Consider the following 27,356-nt stretch of genomic DNA (forward strand, 5'->3'; position numbering starts at 1 on the left):
GGAGCTTGATGCAGAAGAGTGGGATGGAAGCTAGGTTGGCAAAGCTCATAGGCTCATGAACAGTGGGTCTTGGTGAGCTCATGAATAGAGAAGGGTTTTGGGGGTAGCAGCTTCTGCTTGAAAAATAATTGGAGATAAAGAGGTTAGGGGCTCCAGAAGCAGCAGTTCCTTAGTTGGTGGGTGCTCCAGTGGGAAGGCAGCAGTAGGATGTATTGATTATCCATTAATCAGGTTCCTTCAGGAGGGATCTGTTTGAATTTAAAAACCAAACTTAAAGAAATGGAGAAGTGAATGGAAAACTCATCAAGTCTCTTTTTATTTTTTTGAGACGGAGTCTCACTTTGTCTCCCAGGCTGGAGTGCAGTGGCGCGATCTCAGCTCACTGCAACCTCTGCCTCCCAGGTTTAAGCGATTCTCCTGCCTCAGCCTCCCGAGTAGCTAGGATTACAGATGCCTGCCACCATGCCCGCTAATTTTTGTATTTTTAGTAGAGACAGGGTTTTGCCATGTTGGTTAGGCTGGTCTCGAACTCCTAACCTCAAGCAATCCACCCGCCTCGGCCTCCCAAAGTTCTGGGATTATAGGCGAGAGCCACCACGCTCGGCTGGAAAACTCATGAAGTCTCTTTTTGAATGGATTTTTTTTTTTAAAGTTGGAACATATCAAAAGGAATGATTTTAGGAAAATAGTAAAAACGAATACCTCTCAATAGCTATATATTCCACAATAGAAAACCCATGTAGAAATGTCTGAAATCTACAAAGTATATCTGAGGTATAGTTTTTAAACCAACAAGCCAAAGTATAATTTTTAAGACTTTTATATATTCTTTTTTGCTTATGCCTATGTGATAAAAACATTCTATGAATCTGGTAAGATACAGAAAAATGTGCTTCTGGCTTTTGAGCTATCTGATCACATGTTAATCCAACATCTGAGAGGTAAATGTTTTCATTATGCAGTATGGTGATTTTAAACAAAACTACATACAATTTTCAAAATATGTAATTATTTAGGTTAAACTCCTTTTTCATAGGTAATGAGGAGTGGACATAAAGAATATTTAGCATGTTTAAAGAAAAAGCCATCAAAACAGTGTTTCTTCATGATTCATCAAATGTTCTTAACCTTTTTTTTTTTTTTTTTTTTTTTTTGAGACGGAGTCTCGCTCTGTCGCCCAGGCTGGAGTGCAGTGGCGCAATCTCGGCTCACTGCAAGCTCCGCCTCCCGGGTTCACGCCATTCTCCTGCCTCAGCCTCTCCGAGTAGCTGGGACTACAGGCGCCCGCCACCACGCCCGGCTAATTTTTTTTTGTATTTTTAGTAGAGACGGGGTTTCACCGTGGTCTCGGTCTCCTGACCTCGTGATCCGCCCGCCTCGGCCTCCCAAAGTGCTGGGATTACAAGCGTGAGCCACCGCGCCCGGCCTGTTCTTAACCTTTTAACCTTTGGTATCTGGTATGTGAAATGGCAGTATTGTGTACCCTTGAAAAGAATATGACCAGGAAGAATGATGTTCTTTAGATATCCTCTGGAATACAATATAAACAATAATCCCACAGCAATAATAATAACTAACACTTACATAGTGTTTACTATATGCCGGGCACTATTGTAAGGAATTTAAATGAATTAACTCAATACTCAAAACAACTCTATGAAACAGGTGCTATTATTCCCCATTTTACAGATATGAAAAATAGACCATAAAGAGGGTAAGTACCTTGCAAAAGGTCATTCAGCTGGTAAACAGCAGAGCCATGATTCCAATCCAGGCAGTCTGGCTGTGTAGGCCACACCTTAACCCTTAAACATGATGCTGTTATGCTCCCTCAGTGGTAAAGGAAAGTTGCTGAATGCCTGGTAGAGCAGGAATGTGACTGAAAGCATGTGGACTCTAGGGCCTTCCAGTCTAGGGACTATTTGGCTATAGTTATCCTATCTTATTCTGAAAGTACAGAATTAAGGAATGAAGAGAACAAACAAACAAAAAAATAAAATACCAAGTACATGTGAAGAGGGTATCAAAACATGCTGAAAGACATAAGACTTATGTACTATACTGAGAGATTACATTTTTTTAAAAAATGAGATGAGTTCTCAGGGAAATATGTATAGAAGCTAGTGAATCTTGAGATGAAAAAATAAAACTTGAGTCTCATGTCATAACACAAATGTCTTAGGACAGCTTAGACTGAAACTATGATTGCTAACTCTATATTTGTTAAACCCCAGGAGGATTACAGAATTTTGTTTCACATTGTTTTAATGCATTAAATAATGATTTTTTTTTTTTTTTTTTTGCAATAGGAAGTATACAGTTTGAGAGAGGTTAGGAAGTCCAAAAAGGCTGGGTAAAGCAGAAGGACATTCCATAGGGAGCCAAGAGAAGTTACTAGACTTTGGTCTTCTCACCTAAAAATCAGATTCCAGCTGGGCACAGTGGCTCATGCCTGTAATCCCAGCACTTTGGGAGGCCGAGGCGGGTGGATCACGAGGTCAGGAGTTCAAGACCAGCCTGGCCAAGATGGTGAAACCCCGTCTGTACTAAAAATACAAAAATTAGCCGGGCATGGTGATGGGTGCTTGTAATCCCAGCTACTCAGGAGGCTGTGGCAGGGAATTGCCTGCACCCACAAGGCAGAGGTTGCAGTGAGCCGAGATCCCACCACTGCACTCCAGCCTGGGCGAGAGAGCAAGACTCCGTCTCAAAAACAAACAAACAATAAAAATTGTTTTTTTTTCCTCGACTTCTCTTACCTACATCACAGATATGTACAGGATAAAATAGAGTAAAATAGTTTGAATTGTTTGGGAGTATTTCATCATCTGAAATTGAAGTTGGGTAGTTACCACTATTTTCAAGTCTTTAAAAGTAGAATTTTCATGAAAAGGAGTCTCTCCAAATATCTGCAGTGAAATATTAAAATATAGTTTATTATTTAGGTAACATTATTTTGAAGTAATCATAATAATCTCATCAGTTTGTGTTTATAAAATGAGAGATGATAAGCACTCTAGAAAATAAGAGAGGTAGAATTGTTCCTGATATTTTTATTTTACAGTCTTCTGGCAGTGATGTCCATGTAATTCTCTACAATTTTTAAATGTATGTTTCTTTTTTCGGAGGCAGCATTGAATGAGGGTTCTGAAATAGGATTTGAGTTTGATAAAATTTGATGGAATGGTATGGAATAATGTAGCCATAGGATGAAATACTATCAGCCATTAAAACTGATTTTATGTAGAAAATGTCACAAGTAAGTGAAAATTTGTAGAATATTAGGTAAGTAACTGATTTTTTTAAGTAGTTAAGTCTGGAAAGTTATAGATACTTAAATGTTAATAGTCATGCTTATTCTTAGGCAGTTGATTAAGAGCGAGATTTTCTTTTTTTTGTAGTTCTATGGATTTAACAATGAGCATATATTATTTCTGTAATGGGAGAAAAAGAAAACTGGGAGAGTATACCTGTATGGCAGTAGCATCTTTTAGTTGCAGCACCTTGGCTGATATTTCTTCATTTCTATTTTTTATTTTTCAAATGTTCTGTGTTGAGAATATATGTTACTTTTAATTATTAAAAACCTAACAAGCTTTGCTAAAAATTAAGTGGTTGGAATGACTACTTTTTTTTTTTTGGTTTTTTTTTTAGAGACAAGGTTTTGCTCTATTGTCCAGGCTGGAGTGCAATGGTAAGATCATAGCTCAGTGTAGCCTCTAACTCCTGGGCTTAAGGGATCCTCCCACTTCAGCCTCCTGAGTAGCTAGGACTACAAGCACATACCACCACACCTGGCTAATTTTAAAACATTTTTTATAAAGATGGGGTCTTGCTGTGTTGCCCAGGCTGGTCTCAAACTCCTGGTCTCAAGCAATCCTCCCACCTTGGCCTCTCAGAATGCTTGGGATGCACGTGTGAGCCATGATGCTGGGCTGACTTTGCATTTTTAAAAACTACTTTCATAATTACTTTAAAAATTAATATGCCCTCATTGTGGAGAATTATAGAAATAAGAAAGAGTAAAATAAGTTTAAAATCAATACATAATTGTACCATACCTTGAATAATCTTTTTAGGAATCATTTTTAAATTTATTTAGTCTGTAATCAGATTAACTAGGTTTGAATCACAGCTCTGTCACTTAATTGTTAAATGTCCTTGGGCAAGTTCCTTAATCACTGTGCGCCTTAGTTTTCACATCTGTACAATGAGGGTAATGATACCTACTTCATGAGAGGGTTAAATATATATTTGTAAAGTACATAAAACTGCCTGCCACATAGTAAGTGCTCCATAAGTGTGATCTACCATTATTGTGCTATACTATATAAATTTGTATCATGCCTTTTAAAATTAACATTATTGGCCAGGTACAGTGGCTCATGCTTGTAATTCCAGCATCTTGGGTGGCTGAGGCAGGAGGATGGCTTGAGCCCAGGAGTTCAAGATCAGCCTGGCAACATGGCGAGAACCTGTTTCTACAAAAAAATTTTAAAAATTAGCCAGGCATGGTGGCACGGGCCTGTAGTCCTAGCTGCTTGGGAGGCTGAGGTGGGACAATCGTTTGAACCCAGGCGTTTGAGGCTGCAGTGAGCTATGATTGCACCACTACATTCCAGCCAGGGCAACAGAGTGACACCCTATCTCCAAAAAAAAAAAAAAGAAAAACAAATAAAAGTAAAATTAACATTATTACACAAGCTTTTCCTCATTTTATTATAACATTTTTGTTGTATTTAATGAACTATGATAAATGTAATGAACTGTGGCATTTCATCACGTGACTGTACCATAATTTACTTAACCATTCTCTTCTTATTGGACATTTGCAGTATCACCAAACTAAAACTTCCATCTGGTCGTAGAAAAATTTTAATCATGTTTTAAACTTGAGAGATAATTCACATTTATTTGACCCTTAATCTTAACTGCAATACTAAACCAGAACCACCTATCTGTAAGAAAGAATCTCATATAGTGAGAACTTATTATAGCAAACACCCTGAATTAGACTTATAATTAAAACAAAAATCAGTGTGCTCTTGTTGCATTTTATACAGAGAAATACTAGAATAGGAAATCATTGTTTTAGTCTCAGAAGTTCATTTTAAAATCTCAATCAAATTTTATTTTCACAGATGGTTGGTAAAGGCTTTTTCCTAGTTCAGACAAAGGAAGTGTCCATGAAAGCTGAGGATGCTCAATGGGTTTTTCGGGAAAAAGCACCTGACTTCCTTCCTCTTCTGAACAAAGGTACCTTCTGGATGATTGGTATACTTTTGTGGATATTTTCTTTACATGCTGATTTGATTTGCTTTTGCCTTTAACATTTGTTTTACATTGCCTTCTCTTTCTCATTTGTTCTTTTTTTTCTATTATTGTTCAGAAATGTCAAAATTTCACATCACTTAAGGAGCGCTAGATAACTAACTAGAAATTAGGCATTCTTTTTTTTCCCTTATCCTCTGTTCTTAGTACTGAAAGTCACATTTTATTATGTATCTTATTATTATTTTAATTATTGTATTATTGTTGTACCTTTATAGTGTAGTGAGTAAATATTTCATACTCCCTGCTCAGAGTTGCAAAGCACCTGATAAAGATTCTTTCTACCTTCAGTGTGCATTAATCATACTGGAAAAGAAATAAGAAATATAAAGTGGTATACTATTTTATGTATTTAATATGATTGATTAACTTCCCATGTATAATTAGAAGTGTTTTTCCTAATGGGTAAATGCCACCAATAAATTTCAGATACTGGATATAGGTCTTCAAAGAGAGGAACTTGAGTATGTGTGCCCACTTGAAGGGTTACTGTCTGCCTACCTGTATTTGAAGGTGTATTGATTTTAGAGGACAGAGTACTCTTTATCTGTTCAGAGTGGGGACATTGTTTGCTCAAGGCTCATCAGGCTTTCCTTGACTAGCCTGAGCCAATATGTATAGTAATACACAGTGTTGATTGGGTATACCCTAGAGAGTGGGCACATCTGCATTTTATGTGCTCTTTATGTATAAAAATATTATAATAAACTGCAAAAATCTGTATGCAAATGTTAGAGGATTGTTAGGATAATAAATAATGCTGGGTGTAACTCAGCTGGTAAGTATTAATGCAGTATTTGATAATACTTTTGTGGTTACTGTAGTGGTAGCAAGGACTTGCTGTGACCCACTGCATGAATCTACCCCAGAATATATGTAGGAAATTCTGACCTGGCCCCTTTGATGCAACCATTTTGACATGGGAACATTTGGAAGCTTGAAAGTGAACGTTTAACCTCTTAGCAGCTTTTGGAAATTGAACCAGGTAATAAGTGTATTGGACATCCTAAAGTGTGAGAGTCAGGAATAAAGTGAGCATATCGGTAGGGCTAAATTAATGATTTATATACTTGTGTGATGTTAGTGAAGTCGTATTGTAGAATTGTTCCAACCCAAATATAGTATCTGCATTTAAGTAACAGAACATTCCACATGGAAGGAGTAAAATGTTCTATTGCTGCAAAAAGTAGAACTAAAACCAATAAGCAGATGTTGCAGGAATTTCAGCAAATAAATATTATATAAACAAGTCTTAAAAACCAGAGATGCCTATAGGAAGTATTCAAAGACTGGTGAGTTCATATCAAAAGATCTTAGGAGCCAGCTTGAAGGAGTTTCCATGGGCCAAATTCGGGACAATTTAACAATTAAAAAGAATACTGGGACTGGATGTAGTGCCTAACCCCTGTAATCCCAGCATTTTGGGAGGGTGAGGTGGAAGGTTTGCTTAAGGCCAGGAGTTTGAAACCCATCTGGGCAACGTAGCAAGACCTTGTCTCTACAAAAAATACAAAAATTAGCTAGGGGTGATGCACACCTGTAGTCCCAGCCACTCAGGAGCTGAGGTGGGAGGGTCGCTTGAGCCCAAGAGCTTGAGGCTGCAGTGAGTTATGCTCATGCCACTGCACCGCAGCCTGGGCAACAGAGCAAGACCTTGTCTCAAAAAAAGAGAAGAATGAAGGTAATGATTTAACAACAGAAATCTATGCATCCATATTGTTAAACAAAAAGGGGAGAGAAGAAAAGAATGTTCATCTGCTGTTTATAGAATATTGTGAGCTAAAAAATGCAGAAGGAATGCTGGACTTTGGAAATCACCATTTCCAACCCCAATGTAATAATTATTTCAGACAAAGATTATCAGTGGGTGCTAAAACTATTGGGGTAAAAGTTGCTAAGAAGTAGGATATTTGGCTGGGCGTAGTGGCTCATGCCTGTAATCCCAACACTTTGGGAGGCTGAGGCGAGTGGATTACGAGGTCAGGAGTTCGAGACCAGCCTGGCCAACATGGTGAAACCCTGTCTCTACTAAAAATACAAAAATTAGCCGGGTATGATGGTGGACGCCTGTAATCACTCACAGCTACTAGGGAGGCTGAGGCAGGTAATTGCTTGAACCTGGGAGGTGGAGGTTGCAGTGAGCCGAGATTGCGCCACTGCACTCCAGCCTGGGCGAAAGAGCAAGACTCTGTCTCAAAAAAAATGGCCGGGCACGGTGGCTCATGCCTGTAATCCCAACACTTTAGGAGGCCGAGGTGGGCGGATCACGAGGTCAGGAGATCAAGACCATCCTGGCTAACACGGTGAAACCCCATCTCTACTAAAAATACAAAAAATTAGCCAGGCGTGGTGGCGGGCGCCTGTAGTCCCAGCTACTCAGGAGGCTGAGGCAGGAGAATGGCGTGAACCCGGGAGGTGGAGCTTGCAGTGAGCTGAGATCGCGCCACTGCACTCCAGCCTGGGCGACAGAGTGAGACTCCGTCTCAAAAAAAAAAAAAACAACCCAAGAGGATATTTATACATCCTGATTCAAAGGGGAAGTGTACCTTTACAGCACAGATTTGGTGATCACCATATTAACCCAGTGATCAAACAGCATCATTGATGGACAGCCTAACGTGTACAGTGTTCTTGCCAAAGTAACCTGAATCTAATTGAGCCAAGACTTAACTTCTAGTTTGTAGGAAGAAAAGAAATATGTTAAATGACACCATAAGGAAATAAGAAAATCGAAAATAGAAGACATTCTACAAGACAACTGGCTAGGTCTCTTCAGACAGTATAATGGAAAACAAAAAATATGGGGGAATTATTCTGGATTAAGAGACTAAACTAAATACAGTGAGTGAACCTTGATTGGATCTTAGGTTGGGTTGGAGTGAGCTGTAAAAAGCATTTTTGGGACAAGTGGGGAAGTTTGAAGATGAGATAGAATTATCATTGATCCTTTGGTATGATAATGGTGGTGTGGTTATGCAGGAGATACATGCTGAAGTGTTCTTATGTCTGCTACTTTCAAATGACTCAGCAAAACAAAGCATATATGTGCAGATAGATGGTGTTTATTTTGTAATAAAGCAAATGGGGACAAATGTTAACTTTTGGTCGGTGTAGGTGAAGGGCAAATGCATATTTATATTCTTTCAACTCTTCTATAATGTATAGAAATTTTCAAAATTAAAAGTTGGGGAAAACTTTTAAGCTGCTCAGCAGTGCGTTGATGCTTGTGGAATAGTGAGTAGGCTGGCAGTGAAGATATTCTAGCAGGAGATGGATGGACTGGGCCCTTATCTAAAAGTGGCCATCAGTCATTCTAAGGCAGGGTTTCTCAACTGTGGCACTACAGACATTTTAGGCCAGACAATTCTTTGTTATGAGAGGCTGTCCTATACCTTACAAGATGTTTGGCAGCATCTCTGGCCTCTACCCATTAGATGCCAATAAAACATCACCCAGTTGTGGCAACCAAAATGTTTCCAGATGTCCCCATGGGTGTGGGAGGGAGGCAAAATTGCTCCCAGTTGAGAATCACTGTACTGAACTAAGGGTGGTCTTATTTATTTATTTTTTTTGAGAATTCACATGTATCTTAAATAGTTCGCACCTCAGAGTCTCTCAATTTTCCTCTTTAGTTGCAATAGTCACATTTATTTTTAATATTTAATAAAGCTATTTGACTGCTTAATAAGAGAATTCATTGTTTTCCATCATGAGGATCTCCAAATCTGACTAATCCTCAGAACCATCCAGGGTGCTTTTAAAAATGTAAATTTTCAGCCAGGCACGGTGGCTCACACCTGTAATTCCAGCATTTTGGGAGGCTGAGGCAGGTGGATCGCTTGAGCCTAGGAGTTCAAGACCAGCCTGGGCAACATGGCAAAACCCTGTCTCTACAAAAATTAGCTGGGTGTGACGGTGTGCACCTGTAGTCCCAGCTACTTGGAGGCTGAGGTGGGAGGATCACCTGAGCCCAGGGAGGTTGAGGCTGCAGTGACCCATGATCACGCCACTGCACTCGAGCTTGGGCAGCAGAGCGAGACCTTGTCTCAAATACATGAATACATAAACAAATTTTCTATCTTTCTTTTCTTTCTTTTCTCTCTCTCTCTCTCTTCTTTCTTTCTTTCCTTCCTTCCTTCTTTCTCTCTCTCTCTTTTTCTTTCTTTCTTCCTTTCCTTTCCTTTCCTTTCTTTTTCTTTCTTTCTTTTCTTTCTTTCTTTCTTTCTGACAGGGTCTCACTCTGTTGCCCAGAATACAATGCAGTGGTGCAATCTCGGCTCACTGCAACCTCTGTCTCCGGGGCTCAAGCAATCCTCCCACCTCTGACTCCTGGGCTCAAGTGATCCATTCACCTCAGCCTCCCAGGTAGCTGGGACTACAGGCGTGCGCCACCATACCCAGCTAATTTTTGTATTTTTTGTAGAGACGGCATTTTGCCATGTTGTCCAGGCTAGTCTCAAACTCCTGGGCTCATGTGATCCGTCTGCCTCAGCCTCCTCAAGTGCTGAGATTACAGGCATAAGCCACCAAGCCCAGCCAATAAACAAATTTTCTACTCCCACCCCAGAAAGCCTGATTCAGAAATCTTTGAGATGTAGCCCTGGAATGTTCCTTTTTTGATAGTTCTCCAGATTAGTCAGACTTGGGTTCTTTTGTTTTAGGGAGTAATTCATTCAATTATTCAACAAACATAGTAGATGAGGCCTGAGAAGTAGAGAGTCAGATAATGACGGGCCTTGTAGGCCACTGTAGAGACTTTGGCTTCTATAATAGTCTGAGTGAGATGAGATGCTGCTGGACATTTGTGGGCTTTTTTTAAAATAAACTTCTTATATTGGAATGATTTTAGGTTTACAGAAAAATTGCAAAGATAGTACAGAAAGTTTCTGTATATCCCTTACCCAGCTTCCCTAAATGTTAACATAACCATAGTACATTTGTCAAAGCTAAGAAATTTACATTGGTAAAATGCTAACTTAAAACTACAGACTGTATTCAAATTTTACCAGTTTTTCAACTTATGTCCTTTTTCAGTTCCAGAATTCAATCCAAGATCCCACATTGCTTTTTGTTGCCATGTCTCCTTAATTTCCTGTGACAGATGTGACATTTCTTCAGTCTTCCTTGTTTCTCATAATCTTGAAACTTTTGAATAGTAGTGGTCAATTATTTTGTAGAATGTTCCTCAATTTATGTTTATCTGACATTTTCCTCTGGTTAGACTAGGGTTATGGGTTTTTAGGAGGAGGAAGTGCCCTTCTCATCACGACATCACAGAGCACATGATGTCAATATGAGGTGGTATCTGCCAGATTTCTGTGCTGTAAAGTTTCCATGTTTCCCTTTCCATACTCCGTTCTTTGAAAATGAGTCACTAAGATCAACACACAGTCAAGGAGAGGAGAATTAAGCTCTACCATGGGGACACAGGAATATCCACATACATTATTTGGAATTCTGTAAGAAACATTTGTCCTGGCTGGGTGTGGTGGCTCACGCCTATAATCCCAGCACTTTGGGAGGCTGAGGCGGGCGGATCACGAGGTCAAGAGATCGAGACCATCCTGGCCAACATGGTGAAACCCCATCTCTACTAAAAATACATAAATTAGCTGGACGTGGTGGCGCATGCCTGTAGTCCCAGCTACTCGGAAGGCTGAGGCAGGAGAATCACTTGAACCTGGGAGGCGGAGATTGCAGTGAGCCAAGATTGCCACCGCAGTCCAGCCTGGGTGACAGAGTGAGACTCTGTCTCAAAAAAAAAAAAAAAAAAAAAAAAAAGATTTGTCCCTTCTCTCCATTTATTCAGTCATTTATTTCTCATGGGTGTGTATTTTATTCTTTTAAGTTATAATCCAATACTATCAAATTGTTCTGGTTTTAACCATCTGGAGCTCCTTTAGGGTGGCTTTTTTGTCCCTTTGACATGTCCCATCCTTTTGAATTTTGAACACTTCCTTACTTTCTGGCCCTACAAGATGCTCCAGGCTCATCCTGTATTTTTCCTTGCTCCAGAACTAGTATCAACCATTTCTCCAAGGAACCCTGGTTTCTTTTATTCTAGAATGATAGTTAGAAACCAAGATCTGGATGCTAGGTGTGCCCTTTACTAATGGGGTACCACTGGTTCTAGGCCCTTTCAACAAAGGTAAAAAATACATGTATGACTATTAACCTGTATATACACACACATCTATAATCCTGTATCCATCTATTAAAATACCTCTGACCCTAATCCAGCACCACAGGGTTCATTCTAGCATCCCTTCCCTTGCTTTTTTGTGACATCTTACTCTGAAGGTGAGAAACCTGGCTTCCATTATGTACATTTTATTCACTTATTTGTTTAACCCTAGTATAAATATAATACAGTTTTAGAATTACTAACCCATACCCCTGTGAGAAACTTATTTACCAACTAGAGTGCAGTTGGTATTGTACAGTCTTGTCTTTAGCCTTACAGTAGCCACTCAAAACAGTTTTCCAAAGTCCTGAGGTCAGCTCCTTTTTCCCTTATCCCCTTCATTGAAGTATTTGCACACATTTATAATACTGTTAGATTCATTTGTCACCAGCTGCATTCCATCCTTGGATACCGTGACATCTTGGTTAATTTTTTTAAATTTGCATGCAGTAACATTCAGTTGGCATGAGTTTTATGAGTGCATAAAGTCCACCACCCCATTTATCGCCCCAGTACCATGGAAAACAGTTCTCCCTAAAAATTTCCCTTGTGTGGCCCCTTTAGTCAGTCAACCACAACTCCTGGCAACTGATAAGTCTCCTGTCCTTATGATTTTGTCTTTTCCAGAGTGTACCATAAATGGAATCAGACAACATGTAGCCTTTTGAGTCTGGCTTCATTTATTAAAATGCACTTGTGATTCAGTCTTCTTGCTAGGTGACTCAATAACTTGCTCCTTCTTTTTTTCTTTTGTCTTTTTTTTTTTGACAAGGAGTCTCACTCTGTTGCCCAGGCTGGAGTGCAATGGCACGATCTTGGCTCACTGCAACCTCCACCTCCTGGGTTCAAGCGATTCTCCTGCCTCAGCTTCCTGAGTAGCTGGGATTACAGGTGCCTGCCACCATGCCCAACTAATTTTTGTATTTTTAGTAGAGATGGGGTTTCACCATGCTGGCTAGGCTGGTCTCAAACTCCCGACCTCAGGCGATCCGCCCACCTTGGCCTCCCAAAGTGCTGGGATTACGGGCGTGAGCCACTGCTCCCAGCCAACTTGTTCCTTTTTATTGCTGAATAGTATTCCTTGTATTGATGTACCAGTTTGTTTTTCCATTCAATTGTTGGACATCCTGCTTGTTTCCAGTTTTGCCAATTATGAATAAAGCCACTATAAACATTTGTGTGTAAGTTTTTTTATTGATGTAAAATATACATACATAATTTGCCATCTTTACCATTTTTAAGTATACAGTTCAGTGGTAATACATTTACATTCTCTTTTTTTCTCCACATTCCCCCCCACCCCACCGTCCCCTTTTCCAGCCTCTGATAACCACCAATCTACTCTATCTTCATGAGATCCACTTTTTTTAGCCCCCACATATGAGCGAGAGCATGTGATATTTGTCTTTCTGTGCTTGGCTTATTTCACTTAACCTAGTGGTCCCTAGTTCCATCCATGTTGCTGCAAATGACAGGATTTCATTCCTTTTATGGCTGAATAATATTCCATTGTATAAGTGTAACACATTTTCTTTATCCATTTATCTGTTGATGGGCAATTAGGCCGATTTCATATTTTGACAATTATGAATAGTGCTGCAGTGATCACGAGTGCAAATATCTCTTTGACATACTGATTTCCTTGCTTTTGGATCTGTACCCAGTTGTGGAATTGCTGGATCATGTTGTAGTTCTATTTTTAGTTTTTTGAGGGACCTGCATTGTATATAGGTTTTTGAGTGTACATAACTTTTCAAATCACTTGGGTAGTTTGCTAGCATTTGGTATTGTCAGTTTTCCAATAGGTGTGTCATGGTATCTCATTGTGTTTTTTAAATCAACTTTTAATTTTGAAACAATTTTAGATTCACAGGAAAGTTGTCAAAATAGGCCAGGCATGGTGGCTCATGCCTGTAATCCCAACACTTTGGGAGGCCAAGGCAGGAGGATTGCTTGAGCCCAGGAGTTCGAAACCAGCCTAGGCAACATAATAAGACTTTGTCTCTACAAAAAGAAAAAAAATGAGCTGAGCTTGGTGTCATGCGCCTGTAGCCCCAGCTACTCTGAAGGCTGATCTCAGGAGCAAAGCAAAGATGCCCTCCATCAGTATTCTGCAAGTATTCAGTCTCACCTTTAGGAACGATGTAGGCCGGGCGCGGTGGCTCACACCTGTAATCCCAGCACTTTGGGAGGCCAAGGTGGGTGGATCACTTGAGGCCAGGAGTTCGAGACCAGCCTGGCCAACATGGTGAAACCCTGTCTCTACTAAAAATACAAAAAATTAGCCGGGCGTGGTGGCACTTGCCTGTAATCCCAGCTACTCGGGAGTCTGAGGCAGGAAGAATCGCTTGAGCCCGGGAGGTGGAGGTTGTAGTGAGCCAACATCACGCCACTGCACTCCAGCCTAGGAGACAGGGCGATACTCCGTCTCAAAAAAAAAAAAAAGAAAAAAAAAAGAATAATGTCAGTGGCCAGGTGCAGTGGCTCATGCCTGTAGTCCCAGCACTTAGGGAGGCTGAGGCAGGTGGATCACTTGAGCCCAGGAGTTTGAGACCAGCGTGGGCAACAAGGCAAAGCCTCATCTCTACAAAAAAATACAAAAATTAGTTGGGTGTGTGATAGTGCGTGCCTGTAGTTCCAGCTACTTGGGAGACTGAGGTGGAAGGATCACTTGAGCCTGGGAGGCAGAGGTTGCAGTTAGCTGAGATCACATCACTGCACTCCAGCCTGTGGGGGAGTGACCCAAGGAGATCCTGTCTCAAAACAACAAAAACAATGATGTCAGGTTTAGGCACAGTTGCTTATGCCTGTAATCCCAGCAATTTGGGAGGCCAAGACAGGAAGATTGCTTGAAGCCAAGAGTTCAAGACCAGCCTGAACAACAAAGTGAGACCCCCATCTCTTAAAAAAAATTAAATTAAATTAAAATTTTAAAAGGAATTATGTCAGTTGTAGGTTTTCCTTTCCTTTTTTTTTTTGATTTTTTATTTATTTATTTTTTATGGGTGCAGCACACCAACATGGCACATAGATACATATGTAACAAACCTGCACATTGTGCACATGTACCCTAAAACTTAAAGTATAATAATAATTAATTAATTAATTAATTTAAAAAATTTAAAAAAGGAAAATCAGTTGCTTGAGGGCCGGGCGCAGTGGTTCACACCTGTAATCCCAGCACTTTGGGAGGATGAGGAGGGTGGATCACGAGATCAGGAGTTCAAGACCTTTCCTTTTTTTTTAAGACAGAGTTTCGCTCTTTGTTGCCCAGGCTGGACTGCGATGGCTCGATTTCGGCTCACCGCAACCTCTGCCTCCCAGGTTCAAGTGATTCTCCTGCCTCAGCCACGCAAGTAGCTGGGATTACAGGCGCGCCATCACGCCCAGCTAATTTTGTATTTTTAATGAAGACGGGGTTTCTCCATGTTGGTCAGGCTGGTCTCGGTGATCCACCCGCCTTGGCCTCCCAAAGTGCTGGGATTACAGGCATGAGCTACCATGCCCAGCCGTCAGTTGTAGGTTTTTATACATACTTTTTTTTTTTTTGAGGCAGAGTTTTGCTCTTGTTCCCCAGGCTGGAGTGCAATGGTGTGATTTTGGCTCACCGCAACCCCCCCTCCTGGGTTCAGGTGATCCTCCTGCCTCAGCCTCCTGAGTAGCTTAGATTACAGGCATGTGCCACCACGCCCGGCTAATTTTGTATTTTTAGTAGAGACGGGGTTTCTCCATGTTGGTCAGGCTGGTCTCAAACTCCTGACCTCAGGTGATCCGCCTGCCTCGGCCTCCCAAAGTGCTGGGATTACAGGCTTGAGCCACCGCGCCTGGTGCAATACATAACTTTGTTTAACGTGTGTTTCTGTTTAAAGATACCTTATTTAGCATATACTATTGATTCATTAACATTGAACTCACAGCCAACAGCACTAGAACTGATGCTGGAGCAAAGCTTATCTAACACATTTTCTCATGAGGCACATCACAACCTTCCTCAGTTTAGGAGCCATTAGACAGCACTTCAGCACTGTGTTTGGGGGCTGTTTTATTTTTTTGGAGACAGGGTCTTGCTCTGTCACCCAGGCTAAAGTGCAGTGGTATGACCATAGCTCACTGTAACCTCAAACTCATGGGCTCAGGTGATCCTCCCACCTCAGACTCCCAAGGAGCTAGGACTACAGGTGCACTCCACCATGCCCAGCTATTTTTTTTAAACATAAAAGAGACAGGGTCTTGCTTTGTTGCCCAGGCTGGTCTTGAACTCCTGGGCTCAGGTGATCCACCCAACTTGGCCTCCCAAAGTGCTGGGATTATAGGCATGAGCCACCATGTCCAGCCCCCAGCTATTTTTTTAAACAATGTTGTAGAGTTGGGGTCTTGCCATGTTACCCAGGCTGATCTTGAACTTCTGGCCTCAAGCAATCCTCCCTCCTCAGCCTCCCAAAGTGCTGGGATTACAGGCATGAGCCACTGTGCCTGGCCTAGGGGATATTTTAAACAGGCAAAATCACCAACAAAAAGCACAAAAATGTGAAAAATACGGCACTACCTAGACCTCACAAAGGACACTTTCTTATAGTACAATAGCTGAAACAAAAAGCAGAGTGTCACCTTGTTCAACCTCAGCTGGGAGCATGCACATCAGGCAATTCTAATTTTCTGCCACTGTGCATGTCCACAAACAACCATGAAAGCACTGCAAGCATTGATTTGGGGAGTTACAAATGAATTTTAGCAAGTAGGTGAATTTGAAATGAAGGGATCTGCATATAACGAGGATTGACTATATCTGTTATTTAATGTTACAATTTTTCCTTTAAGTACTGCTTTAGCTGCATCTCACAAATTTTGATATGTTGTAGTTTCATTTTTATGTAATTCAGAGTTTGGCAAATTATGGCCCACTGCCTGCTTTAATAAATGAAGTCTTATTGGAGCACAGCCACGCTCATTCCTTTTTTTTTTTTTTTTTTTTTTTTGAGATGGAGTTTTGCTCTCGTCACCCAGGCTGGAGTGCAGTGGCACACTGCAACCTCTGCCTCCCGGGTTCAAGCGATTCTCCTGCCTCAGCCTCCAGAGTAGCTGGGATTACAGGTGCCCGCCACCACGCCCGGCTAATTTTTGTATTTTCAGTAGAGATGGGGTTTCACCATGTTGGCCAGGCTAGTCTCAAACTCCTGACATCAGGTGATCTGCCCGCCTCAGCCTCCCAAAGTGCTGGGATTACAGGCGTGAGCCACCACACCCGGCCACTCATTCTTTTATCTATTACATTATGGTGCACAAAGCCTGAAATATTTCCTGTCTGGCCCTTTACAGAAAAAGTATGTTGACCCCTGATTTAGTTAAAAATATTTTTTAGTTTCCCTTGAGACCTCACCTGATCCACGGATTATTTAGAAGTATAATTGTTTAATTTCCAAACATTTGGGGATTGCCCAGGTATATTTCTATTATTGATATCTAAATCCTGTTATGGTCCAAAAATACACATTTGTATGATTTCTGTTTTCTATGTTAAAATGTATTTTATGGCACAGAATATGGCTTATCTTGGTGAATATTCTATGTGCATCTGAGAAGAATGTGTAATCTACTGTTGCTTGGTTGAATTTTCTATAAATGTCCACTAGGTCAAGTTGGTTGATAGTGCTATTCAGGTTATCTGTATCCTTGCTGATTTTCTGCCTACTTGTTCCATAAATCAATGAGAGAGGAGTGTTGAAGTCTCCAACTGTAATTGTGGATTTGTCTGTTTCTCTTTTCAGATCCTGTCAGGTTTTGTCTCATGTATTTTGAAGCTCTGTTATTATGTACATACACATTTAGGATTGTTATATCTTCTTGGAGAATCCTTCATCATTATGTGATGTCCCTCATTTTTTTTAAGAGAGGGGTTCTTGCTCTGTCAGCCAGTCTGGGGTACAGTGGTGCAGTCATAGCTCACTGCAGCCTCGAACTCCTGGGGCTCAAGTAATCCTCCCACCTCAGCCTCCTGAGTAGCTGGGATTACAGGCACAAGCCACCATGTCTGACTGTGATGTCTTTCTTCATCTCTGATAATTTTCCTTGCTCTGAAATCTACTTCATCTCAAATTAATGCAGCTACTCTAGCTTTCATTTGGTTAGTGTTTTATTGTAAAGATTTATCTCTCTTCTTGTAGCTTATCAAGGCTGTATATTTAAAGTGAGTGTTTTGTAGACAGCATGTAGTTGGTTTTTGCTTTTCAGTCCAGTCTCTTTTAACTGCTGTATTTAGACCATTCACATTGAAAGGGATTATTGATACAGTTGGATCAAAATCTTTCATTTTGCTAGCTGATTTGTTCCATTTGTTCTTTTTTTTCTTACTACTTCTTTTTCTTTTTAGCAATTTTATAATTCCACTTAATCTCGTCTATTGACTTATATTTATACCCCTTCTTCAAAAACTTATTTAATGGTTATGTTGGGTTTTACAGCAAATATTTTTAAATAATTTGAGTCTACCTTCTATTACACAACTTCACCTGTCATCTAAGGACCTGATAACATTATATTCTTAATTCTTCCTTCTCATCCCTGTGTCATTATTGTCATATATTACTGTTGTATATACTATAAACACCTAATACATTGTTAATGTTATTGCTTTGAACTGTCTGGTTTTTTTTGTTTGTTTGTGTGTTTGTTTTTGAGACAGGATCTCACTTTGATGCCCAGGCTGGAGCGCAGTGGCTTGATCTCGGCTCACTGCAGCCTCGACCTCCAGAGCTCAGGTGATTCTTCTACCTCAGTCTCCCGAATAGCTGGGACTACAGACATGGGCTACTACGCCTGGCTAATTTTTGTTATCTTTTTGTAGAGATGGGGCTTTGCCATGTTGCCTAGGCTGGTCTTGAACTCCTGGGCTAAAGCAATCTGCCTGCCTCAGCCTCCCAAAGTGCTAGGAATACAGGAGTGAGCCACTGTGCCTGGCCTGAACTGTCACTTATTTTTAGAGCAATTAAAAATAAAAATATAGATCATACTTTATAGGCAGTTTTAGAGCAGAGGAATGTCATGGTCCTTTTAAAGTGTAAATCCTGTCACTTGTTGCTTTAATGGGGAAGCAGAGAGAACAGCTAGGAGGCTGTTGCAGTAATCTAATTGAGACATAGTGGCTTGTTCCAAGGTTGTGTTAGGTAACTCAGAAGGGTTCACTAGATAAGACATCCAGAAATCTTGTCTGCTTCAGAGTCTCACAATTTTTCATGGCAGCTGAAATATTTAGATCTAAAGCTACCATGAACTCTCTGAATAAGATGTTCATATTAAAACACTAAAAACATGACCAGTAATCCTTGTTGACCTCATAGTTCAGTTAGAAATAATCACAGTAATTGGCATCATCATTAGATAGAGGGACAAATACCAGGGTTTAACAAGTGTGTTGTCAACATTGTAGTTTTAAAAAAATTTAGTAGGGCTTAGCAAGTGCATTGTCAACATTGTAGTTTTTTTAAGGGTTTTTGTTTGTTTAATACATATGAAAAGAATGCATAAACAAAGAATTGAGACATGAGAAAGTATTGGTTCAACACTAATGAATCTAAAGAATTAGGATTTGGGAAGGTGGAAAAGATTACCTAAACATTTTCAAAAATTGGAAACTGCAACCAAAATAAACTGATAAAAATCCCTATTAACACTTATGAAGAGTCTTCAGACTCTTCCCATGATTTTTATTAAACTAGAGAGCCTCACCTGGCTGCTGTAGGAGTCTTCATATGCAAAACAGAAATAAGGAGATTCCCCTGACGGTTCCCCATGTTGTTAAGTGTTTTCCCCACCCCCACCTGACCCTGAGCTTCTTAATGAAGCAGGCCTCCATCCTTCTAATTTGAGAGGATGTGAATCATTCCACAGATGTCTGTCTTCTAGCACCACCCCTCATATTTCCTCTACATACCAGGTCTTCAGCTGCGTTCTAGGAATACCATATACTACTGAGTTGCAAATCTATGTCAAGCATATAAGACAAACGTTGTAGTCTTTTTAAATTTAAGATTATCCACACATGTTAAAACAAATGCATTTGTCCACTCTTTTGTTGGAAAATTATTAGGTCATTTATTGGAAGTTTATCATATTCTAGTCAAAGAATATCAATCAAGTTATATACCTGAGTAATTCTACCAAGATTGTATTTCTGAATTCTAGATTACATGTTCTTTATAGAAGGACTGGAACTTTTAATAATAAATGTCTAACTTAAATACACAGACACACTGTATTTCCTTGTAGTGATGAAACTATATTCTACATTAATTCAAACTTTCTACCTTGCAAAACTGGAAACCCTACATTTATTATCAACTTTTTCTTTTTAGTTCAGTATTTATTAGGTTTAAAGTACTTTTTAAACTCATTTTGCAAATTTCCAAATGCACTAAATGTAGAGAGTACAATGACCCCCATGTGTACCCATCACCCAGTTTCATCAACTTCTTGCCATACTTAAATAAAAATCTCATTGTTTGCTAAAACATTTTAATCAAATTGATTCATCCTGTCATTTCATCCCTAAATATTTCATTATCTTAAAATTAAAAATGTTTTCTTAAGTAACTACAGTGCATTATCACATTTAACAGAATTAACAATAATTCCTTAATATCCTCTAATATTCAGTCCATATGCAAATTTACCTGCTTACTAAAATAATTCTTTGTGTTTTTACAGTTAATTTGATCCAGATCTAAAATAGACCCACTTACTGTATTTGTTTTTTAATCTTATATCACTCTTAATCAAAAACAGGTGCTGCCCCTTTACTTCTTTTTTCTTGCCTTTGTCTTGGGAAAGAAGCTTGGTCAATTATGTTATAGTATTCATGAGGTTGTTTAATTTGTTCCTCCATATTTCTTGTAGACTAGAAGTTAGATCAAAGCCTTGTTTATGTTCAGGTTTAGTTCTTTTTTTATTTTTATTTTTATTTTTTTTTTGACAGGAATACATAGATGGTACCGTTTCCTGTTGCATTAATTGAGAAGGCACATAATGTTTGATTGTTGTACTTTTAGGGATACTAAGTTTTAATGGTTGGGTTTACACGGTGACAACCTTATCTTTTTATTGTAGAGTTTCCTGCAGTCTTCTCTGTGGGATGCTAAAACCATTGATGATTGTTGCCTGAACCAATTGTTTTAATAGGCGTTGCAAAATGACTGTTTTCTGTATTTTCTTTCTTTCTTTTTTTTTTTTTGGCAAACTTACTTTTTAATCTTGTCACTACCTCTGCATTTATTAACAGATGTTAACAGAACTCCTTGTATGCCAGAGCTGTTTGGTTAACTTGAAATATGCTTCATGTCAAAAAAGCAGAATAAATAAAGAGAAAAATAAAACATCAATTTTCAGAGTAGTGAATTGGTGCCCTAGCAACCTCCATTGGTATACAATGAATTTTGTTTCTCTCTTCTTTTTTTATTTTCCTTAAAAACATCTGGTAGTAAGGAGGATCTCTCTAAGTATCATTATGAACTCATGACTTTTTATATATTTAGTACATTTTAATAAATCAGAGTCATTATCCCTTCTGTTTCACCATGTCTCATCTTTGGCCATTGGGAGCCCCTTCAGGCTGGCTTCTGTCTCCTTTTGATAGAACCCCACTGACCTTTGATAGCTTCATTACTTTTTGGCTAAAGAAAATATTCCACGTTGATCTTAATCCATTTCTTGCCGCAGACATGGAATCATCTATTTTTCTAAGATTACTTAGTTATTTTTAGTGGGGAATGATATTTAGAATGATATTTAGAAATACATGTTAGGTGCTGTGTATTACTGGGTTGTCATTTCTTTTAAGCTTTTTCAGTGGACATAGCTAGAAACTATGTATTTTTAAAAAGGAAAAGATCATGAGTTTACATTGATATTTCTAAATAAAAATTTAAGATTTTAAGCTTTTCTTTTGTAAGGTTAGATGTTTTATTACAATATGTTTTTGAACTCCTGGCCAGGGGTGAAGGCAAGAGGATTGCTTGAAGCCAAGAGTTTGAGACCAGACTGAGCAACATAGACCCCATATCTATTTTTTTTTTTTTTTTTTGAGACATGGTCTCGCTTTGTTGTCCAGGTTAGAGTGCAGTGGCTTGATCATGGGTTGCTGTAACCTGAAACTCCTGGGCTCAAGTGATCTTTCTATCTCAGTCCCTGGAGTAGCTGCAACTACAGGCCTGTGACCCTGCACCCAGCTAATTTTTTAATTTTTTGTAGAGACGGGGTCTTGCTTTGTTTTCTAGGCTGGTCTTGAACTCCAGGGCTTGTGATCTTCCTGCCTCGGCCTCCCAAAATGCTAGAATTACAAGCATGAACCACTGTGCCCAGCCGTGAGATTCTATCTCTAAAAAAATTTTAAATACATTTTTAATAAATTATACAGGAGGATGTGCATAAGTTATATGCAAATACTATACCATTTTATTAATATATAAGGGATTTGAGCAACCAATCCTATGCAGATACCTAGGGACCACTATATCCTGCCTTTTCTGTATTTGTTTTCTGTATTATATCACAAGCCTCCAAGAAAAAAAAATCACAAGCCTTCAGTTATCTTGATGCCCAATGTAGTGTAACCTTTTCTTTCTCATTCTTGTACCTTGTACTGCAGCACATGGTTACATTCAATTTAGTGTTTCATATTCATTCACTCTAGTATTTCATTACTTAGTACTTCATTATTCTATGTTGGTTTGTATTTGCTTAATGGGTTTATGTCTTCTTTCAATACATTTGTAATTTCCTGGAGATCAAGACTTTTCCATCACTGTAGGAGGTTTTTAATGTTTTCAAATTAATGTATGAGAAAGGAGGCACAAATATTCTATTAAAGGGATTAAAAAATAAAAACTTTGTCTATGTTTCTAGAATATAGCTTTAAGACACACTCAAGGAAAATACTTTCAGATGGTCATCACTTTTGGTGCCTGGCCTCAATTCCTATTTGGCTTAGCTTCATTATTGGTGGCCTAGAACTTGGCTGGTAAGTAGGAGAGTTGGAAGCAAGGCTGGCTGCCTGGCAAAACCTACTTATGTTGACTTGGATTGCTTTTGATCTTATTTGCTATTTTATCAACTATTTTTATACTCCTAAATGAGTAGAATTTCTGTGGCTTTTATAGAAGAATGAGAACCAGAAAAGCCAGACTATTTACAACACTTTAAAAATGTGACACTAGTCCTATAATAGTACTGAAGCTACTTGTTATGAGACTGTGTTAATTTGTTTTATGATTAGCGTAGGAAGAAGCAGCTGAGGTGATATGCCCCATCTGTCTGCTTTCCTCTTCCTTCTCATTCACCCTCAAAGAAGATGCTGGAGATTCTTCAGGGAAGAATAAAAAGATTAAATTTAGAATATACTTGTATTTGTGTTAAGAAAACGTTTCTTGGGTTTGCTTATAGGTCCTGTTACTGCCTTGGAGTTTAATGGAGATGGTGCTGTAGAAGGATGTCAACTTATTGTAAATGAGATATTCAATGGGACCAAGGTACAAGATTTTATTGACTGTATTTCAATCTAACTTTTCATCTCCTTTTCCTTACAGTCAAATAATACTTTTATACTTTTGTCCCTAATGTTGCTTGGAATTTTTGTTGTGTGTGTGCGTGTGTGTGTGTGTGTGTGTGTTTTTAAAGCAGATCGTGATTTTTAGAACCTTTGATAAATAATTGGGAACTAAGCTGTGATTTTTCTCTTGCCAAACTAAAACTTTAATTGTTTAAAATAATTACAAAATAAGAATCTATTTATTAAAAACCTTCTATAGTATATAAGTTTCTAAGGTAAAAAGTCTCATCAAATGTCTTTTCAAGTCATTGCATTTTTAAAAATACTGATTTGTTGAAAATATTTTATTTCTAAGATTATAGTCTTTAGATGGACGATCCTGTTGCCCAGGGTTCATTTTTACTTGCTTCAGTAATGCTTCACCAAAAATTGAACTTCAGGTATACATAGAAATCATCACATGTAGGCATTTTCTAAATATATTGATGAAGTTGCTGTATCTAAGAATTTCAGACATAAATAAATTTAAAACCAAACATAGAGGATTACATTAGCAAATCTATAATTGACTACTTTTTGATAAATACCTGGGAGGACATTTTGGTTTTATCATCTGATTTGGCTTATGATTCCTTGAATTTACAAAAATTAAAGTACTTTATCTTTGATCTCATTTTATCATCACAGTAGTACTAAGGGAGAGGGAAAATACCAGGTTGAATAGAAAAGGAAACTGAGAGATAAAATGGTTATAATTTGGACTTTTAGAGCTGAATGATTTAGAGATTATCTAATCCAGCTTTCTCATTTTACAGGTGTAGTTACTGAGCCCACAGAGGTTTATTAAATTGTCAGCATCATATGCTAGTTTACGATAAAGCTAGAATAGAACCCACATCTGCTCTAATTCCTTGCTGACATTTGTAAAAGCTACTTTAGAAGGGTTCTGTTGAGTATTGCTTCATTGATGTTTAGCAGATAGTTTATTTAAAAATAGTAGGCTGGGTGTGGTGGCTCACACCTGTAATCCCAGCACTTTGGGAGGCTGAAGCGGGAAGACTGCTTGAGCCCAGGAGTTCAAGACCAGTCTGGGCAACATAGTGAGACTCTACAAAAAGTAAAACAAACAAACAAACAAACAAAAAAACTAGCTAGGCGTGGTGGTGCACACCTGTAGTCCCAGCTACTTGGGAGGCTGAGGCAGGAGAATCACTTGAGTCCAGAAGTCTAGGCTGCAGTGAGCCATGATTGCACCACTGCACTCCAGCCTGGGCAACAGAGCAAGGATCTGTCTCAAAAATAAATAAAATAAAAAATAGTAATATATCTTTAGCAGCTTTGAAAGGGATAATCTCAAGTTTTGCTGCTTAGACTACTGAGATTATTATTAGAAAACAGAAGAAACAAAGACTTTTTTAAGCGACTCTAACTCAGTAGCTTCCATAACATTGAGTGTTGTGAAAGTCCAGATGTAATAAAATACAACTCAAGTATTATGAAAGCAGAGACCTTAATTATATAAGTGCTTCCAAAAGAGCTTAATTTACATGATAGCTATTCAAACTGTATTACATGAATTCTAAAGAAAATCTACAGATTAAATATTGTCATTATAAATGGTGTACTTGAACTTCTTTTGAATAATTAGCTTGGGACTTTGTTCTGTGGAGAACATGGGCTTTGGCATTCTGAAGTACTTGGTACTTATTTTTTTTTTAATTTTCTATTTAAAATAGATGTTTGTATCTGAAAGCAAGGAGACGGCATCTGGAGATGTAGACAGCTTCTACAAATTTGCTAATACACAGATGGGAATATGAAGTGCAATGTGGAACCAGGACTTGGTATTAAGCCTTTCCCAACTTGTGAATATAGAATTTGATAATATACTCTTGTGTATTAGCAATGGTTTTTACTAATGCTAAAACTGTTAAAGTTTATTTTTTAATAAATTGTTGACTATTACATCATTTACTTGAGGTTCAAAAATAATTCATTTTAAATTAAGTAGTTTTAATCAGCGTAAAAGCTATTTAACCCATTTTAATAAGCTTGTAGTTTTGTTTTTCTGCATATGATATTCTTATTAGAAAATAGAAGTAGCTAACAGTTTATTATTTTAATCTTATTTAAATGTTCTTTCAAATCTCTAATAATTTAAACTTTCCTCAGTGCTCCATGATACTGTTTTTGAGACTCCATATCATTGCTTATTTTACCTTTTTCAATTTAGAGGGATTTGTTACTAGTCGATCAATTAGAATGAACCTATGCACATTTTTATGTACACATATCCAGTTATATAATTGCTTCCTAGTTGCATTATATGGCAAATGAGATTTTGTACATGGAGTTGACATAATACTTTGTAAATTGAATTTTTTAAAGAAATAGGCATTTGATAACCAGCTTGGCAAGTAACTCTACTAACAGATGTTGGTATAGCTATTTAAAGACTACTTCGTAAGTAGTATGATTATTTGAATAAATTACACATTGTTTAGTTTTTTAATGCAACTGCTATATGACTCTTCTGCGTCCTGATAGGAAAAGGTATATGCAATGCTAAAACTGTAGAAACCCAATCACCAGCAGTTTTTAAAAAGGTGATAACTTTTATTAGCTCTTGTGGGCGATCAAGAGAATTAGAACAAAACCTTGTGACTTTTAGGTCAGAAATAGGCATGATGATAAGCTATGCAGATTATTAAAAAGCTTGATACATTTGATTTTTCATTAGATATGCCATTCATATCAAGTAATGTTCAAGTATGATAAAATTATTTTGGTTGCTTTAAAGCACTGTTTTCCAAATCTATCTGATCATAATAATTTACCAGGAAGCAGAGGAGAGCTACTTGTTTAAAAATCCACATTCTTGGACCCAATCCTCAGATGCACGGATTCAGTCTTCAGGGGAAACTCTGTTTTAAGGGGTATCTTGTAATCTAAAGTAATTGGTTCAGGAGGTGTCAATAGGTTGAACTTGTGAGAAGGCACTGAATCTGCCATCCATATCACATATAGCAGCTATTATGAAATCAGCTTTCATAGGCCTATTTTTAAAAGGAATCTGAAATTTAATTCTATTTTGATAAAACTAAGATTGAAAATAACCACTTGTAAACATTCCTATGATTGTTACTAAAATGTATTTTCATGTTTAAAATGTTTTTGGATATTTTGGGGTTAATAACTACTACATTGAATTGCATGTTAAGGTGCAGAAATAATACATTAAAAGATTTTCACTTTAAATTAATTAGTAATATTGAGCGCTCACCCTGTGCGTGGCCTTGTGCTAACCATTAGCACTGCATCATTTCAATTCTTTTATAAGGGCATTCAATACTACAAAATCAATATGATTTCATAAGGCGCAAATAAAAGTTGGTGACAGATTTAATATAATTTTGATCACAATTTACAAATGATCTTTGCAAATAGTGGTCAGAGGGCATTAGTTTTTCCCTTAGTTAAGCTAAATTAAAGGGACTCCATCCTGTTATGATTATATTATTATTTTTGAGATGGAGTTTCACTCTTATTGCCCAGGCTGGGGTGTAATGGTGTGATCTCGGCTCACCACAACATCCACCTCCTGGGTTCAAGCGATTCTCCTGCCTCAGCCTCCTGAGTAGCTGGGAATACAGGCATGCGCCACTACGCCTGGCTAATTTTTGTATTTTTAGTTGAGATGGGGTTTCTCCATGTTGGTCAGGCTGGTCTCGAACTCCTGACCTCAGGTGATCCGTCCACCTCGGCCTCCCTAAGTGCTGGGATTACAGTGTGAGCTACCGCGCCCGGCCATGATAATATTATTAAACACCATTATTCACATTTAAAATAATAACAATACTTTTTGTTTTTCAAAAATAAAATGCTATGTTATATAAAGCTATAAACTGAGTTCTTTATGATATTTGAGCAACAACTCAGGAATATAACATATAAGGGAGATGTTAATTTAAAATTTTCCACTACACTTATTATCTATTAATCAAAGCTTAAAATTTTGTATTCTTCAGTTAGATAAGACCTTTTACCCATTTAATTTGTCTTTAAGGACAGTCATTTGGCTTCTGAATGTTTGAAACGATTTTTAAAAATAAGTAGTGCTATGGTGGTTGTTTCTATAATTCTAACCTTTGATAGTAATCACAATGTATTTCATTTCTGAATAGCTTTTGAATTTATGAAAAATTATTAACAATGAAAAACTGGTAATTTTATTAAGTTATATTGTTTAAATATTATATTAGCTTATTTCTCTTGCATTAATAGTACTGCTGTTTTTGTTTTGCT

General features: G+C 38.2%; 1 protein-coding gene across 1 annotated transcript in view; it reads left to right on the plus strand.

Moving 5' to 3' along the window:
- Nucleotides 1-27,107, plus strand: part of LOC100594271 (RP2 activator of ARL3 GTPase) — a 53,016-nt gene extending 25,909 nt beyond the window's left edge. The window contains exons 3-5 of the mRNA XM_030828007.1: nt 5,142-5,256; nt 22,946-23,031; nt 24,788-27,107. Of these exons, the coding sequence (XP_030683867.1) occupies nt 5,142-5,256; nt 22,946-23,031; nt 24,788-24,871 (285 nt within the window). The 3' untranslated portion in view covers nt 24,872-27,107. The remainder of the gene's footprint in view (nt 1-5,141; nt 5,257-22,945; nt 23,032-24,787) is intronic.
- Nucleotides 27,108-27,356: the final 249 nt, after the last annotated feature.

Source organism: Nomascus leucogenys, chromosome 14, assembly GCF_006542625.1.
Source record: "Nomascus leucogenys isolate Asia chromosome 14, Asia_NLE_v1, whole genome shotgun sequence".
NCBI classification, from domain to species: Eukaryota; Metazoa; Chordata; class Mammalia; order Primates; family Hylobatidae; genus Nomascus; species Nomascus leucogenys.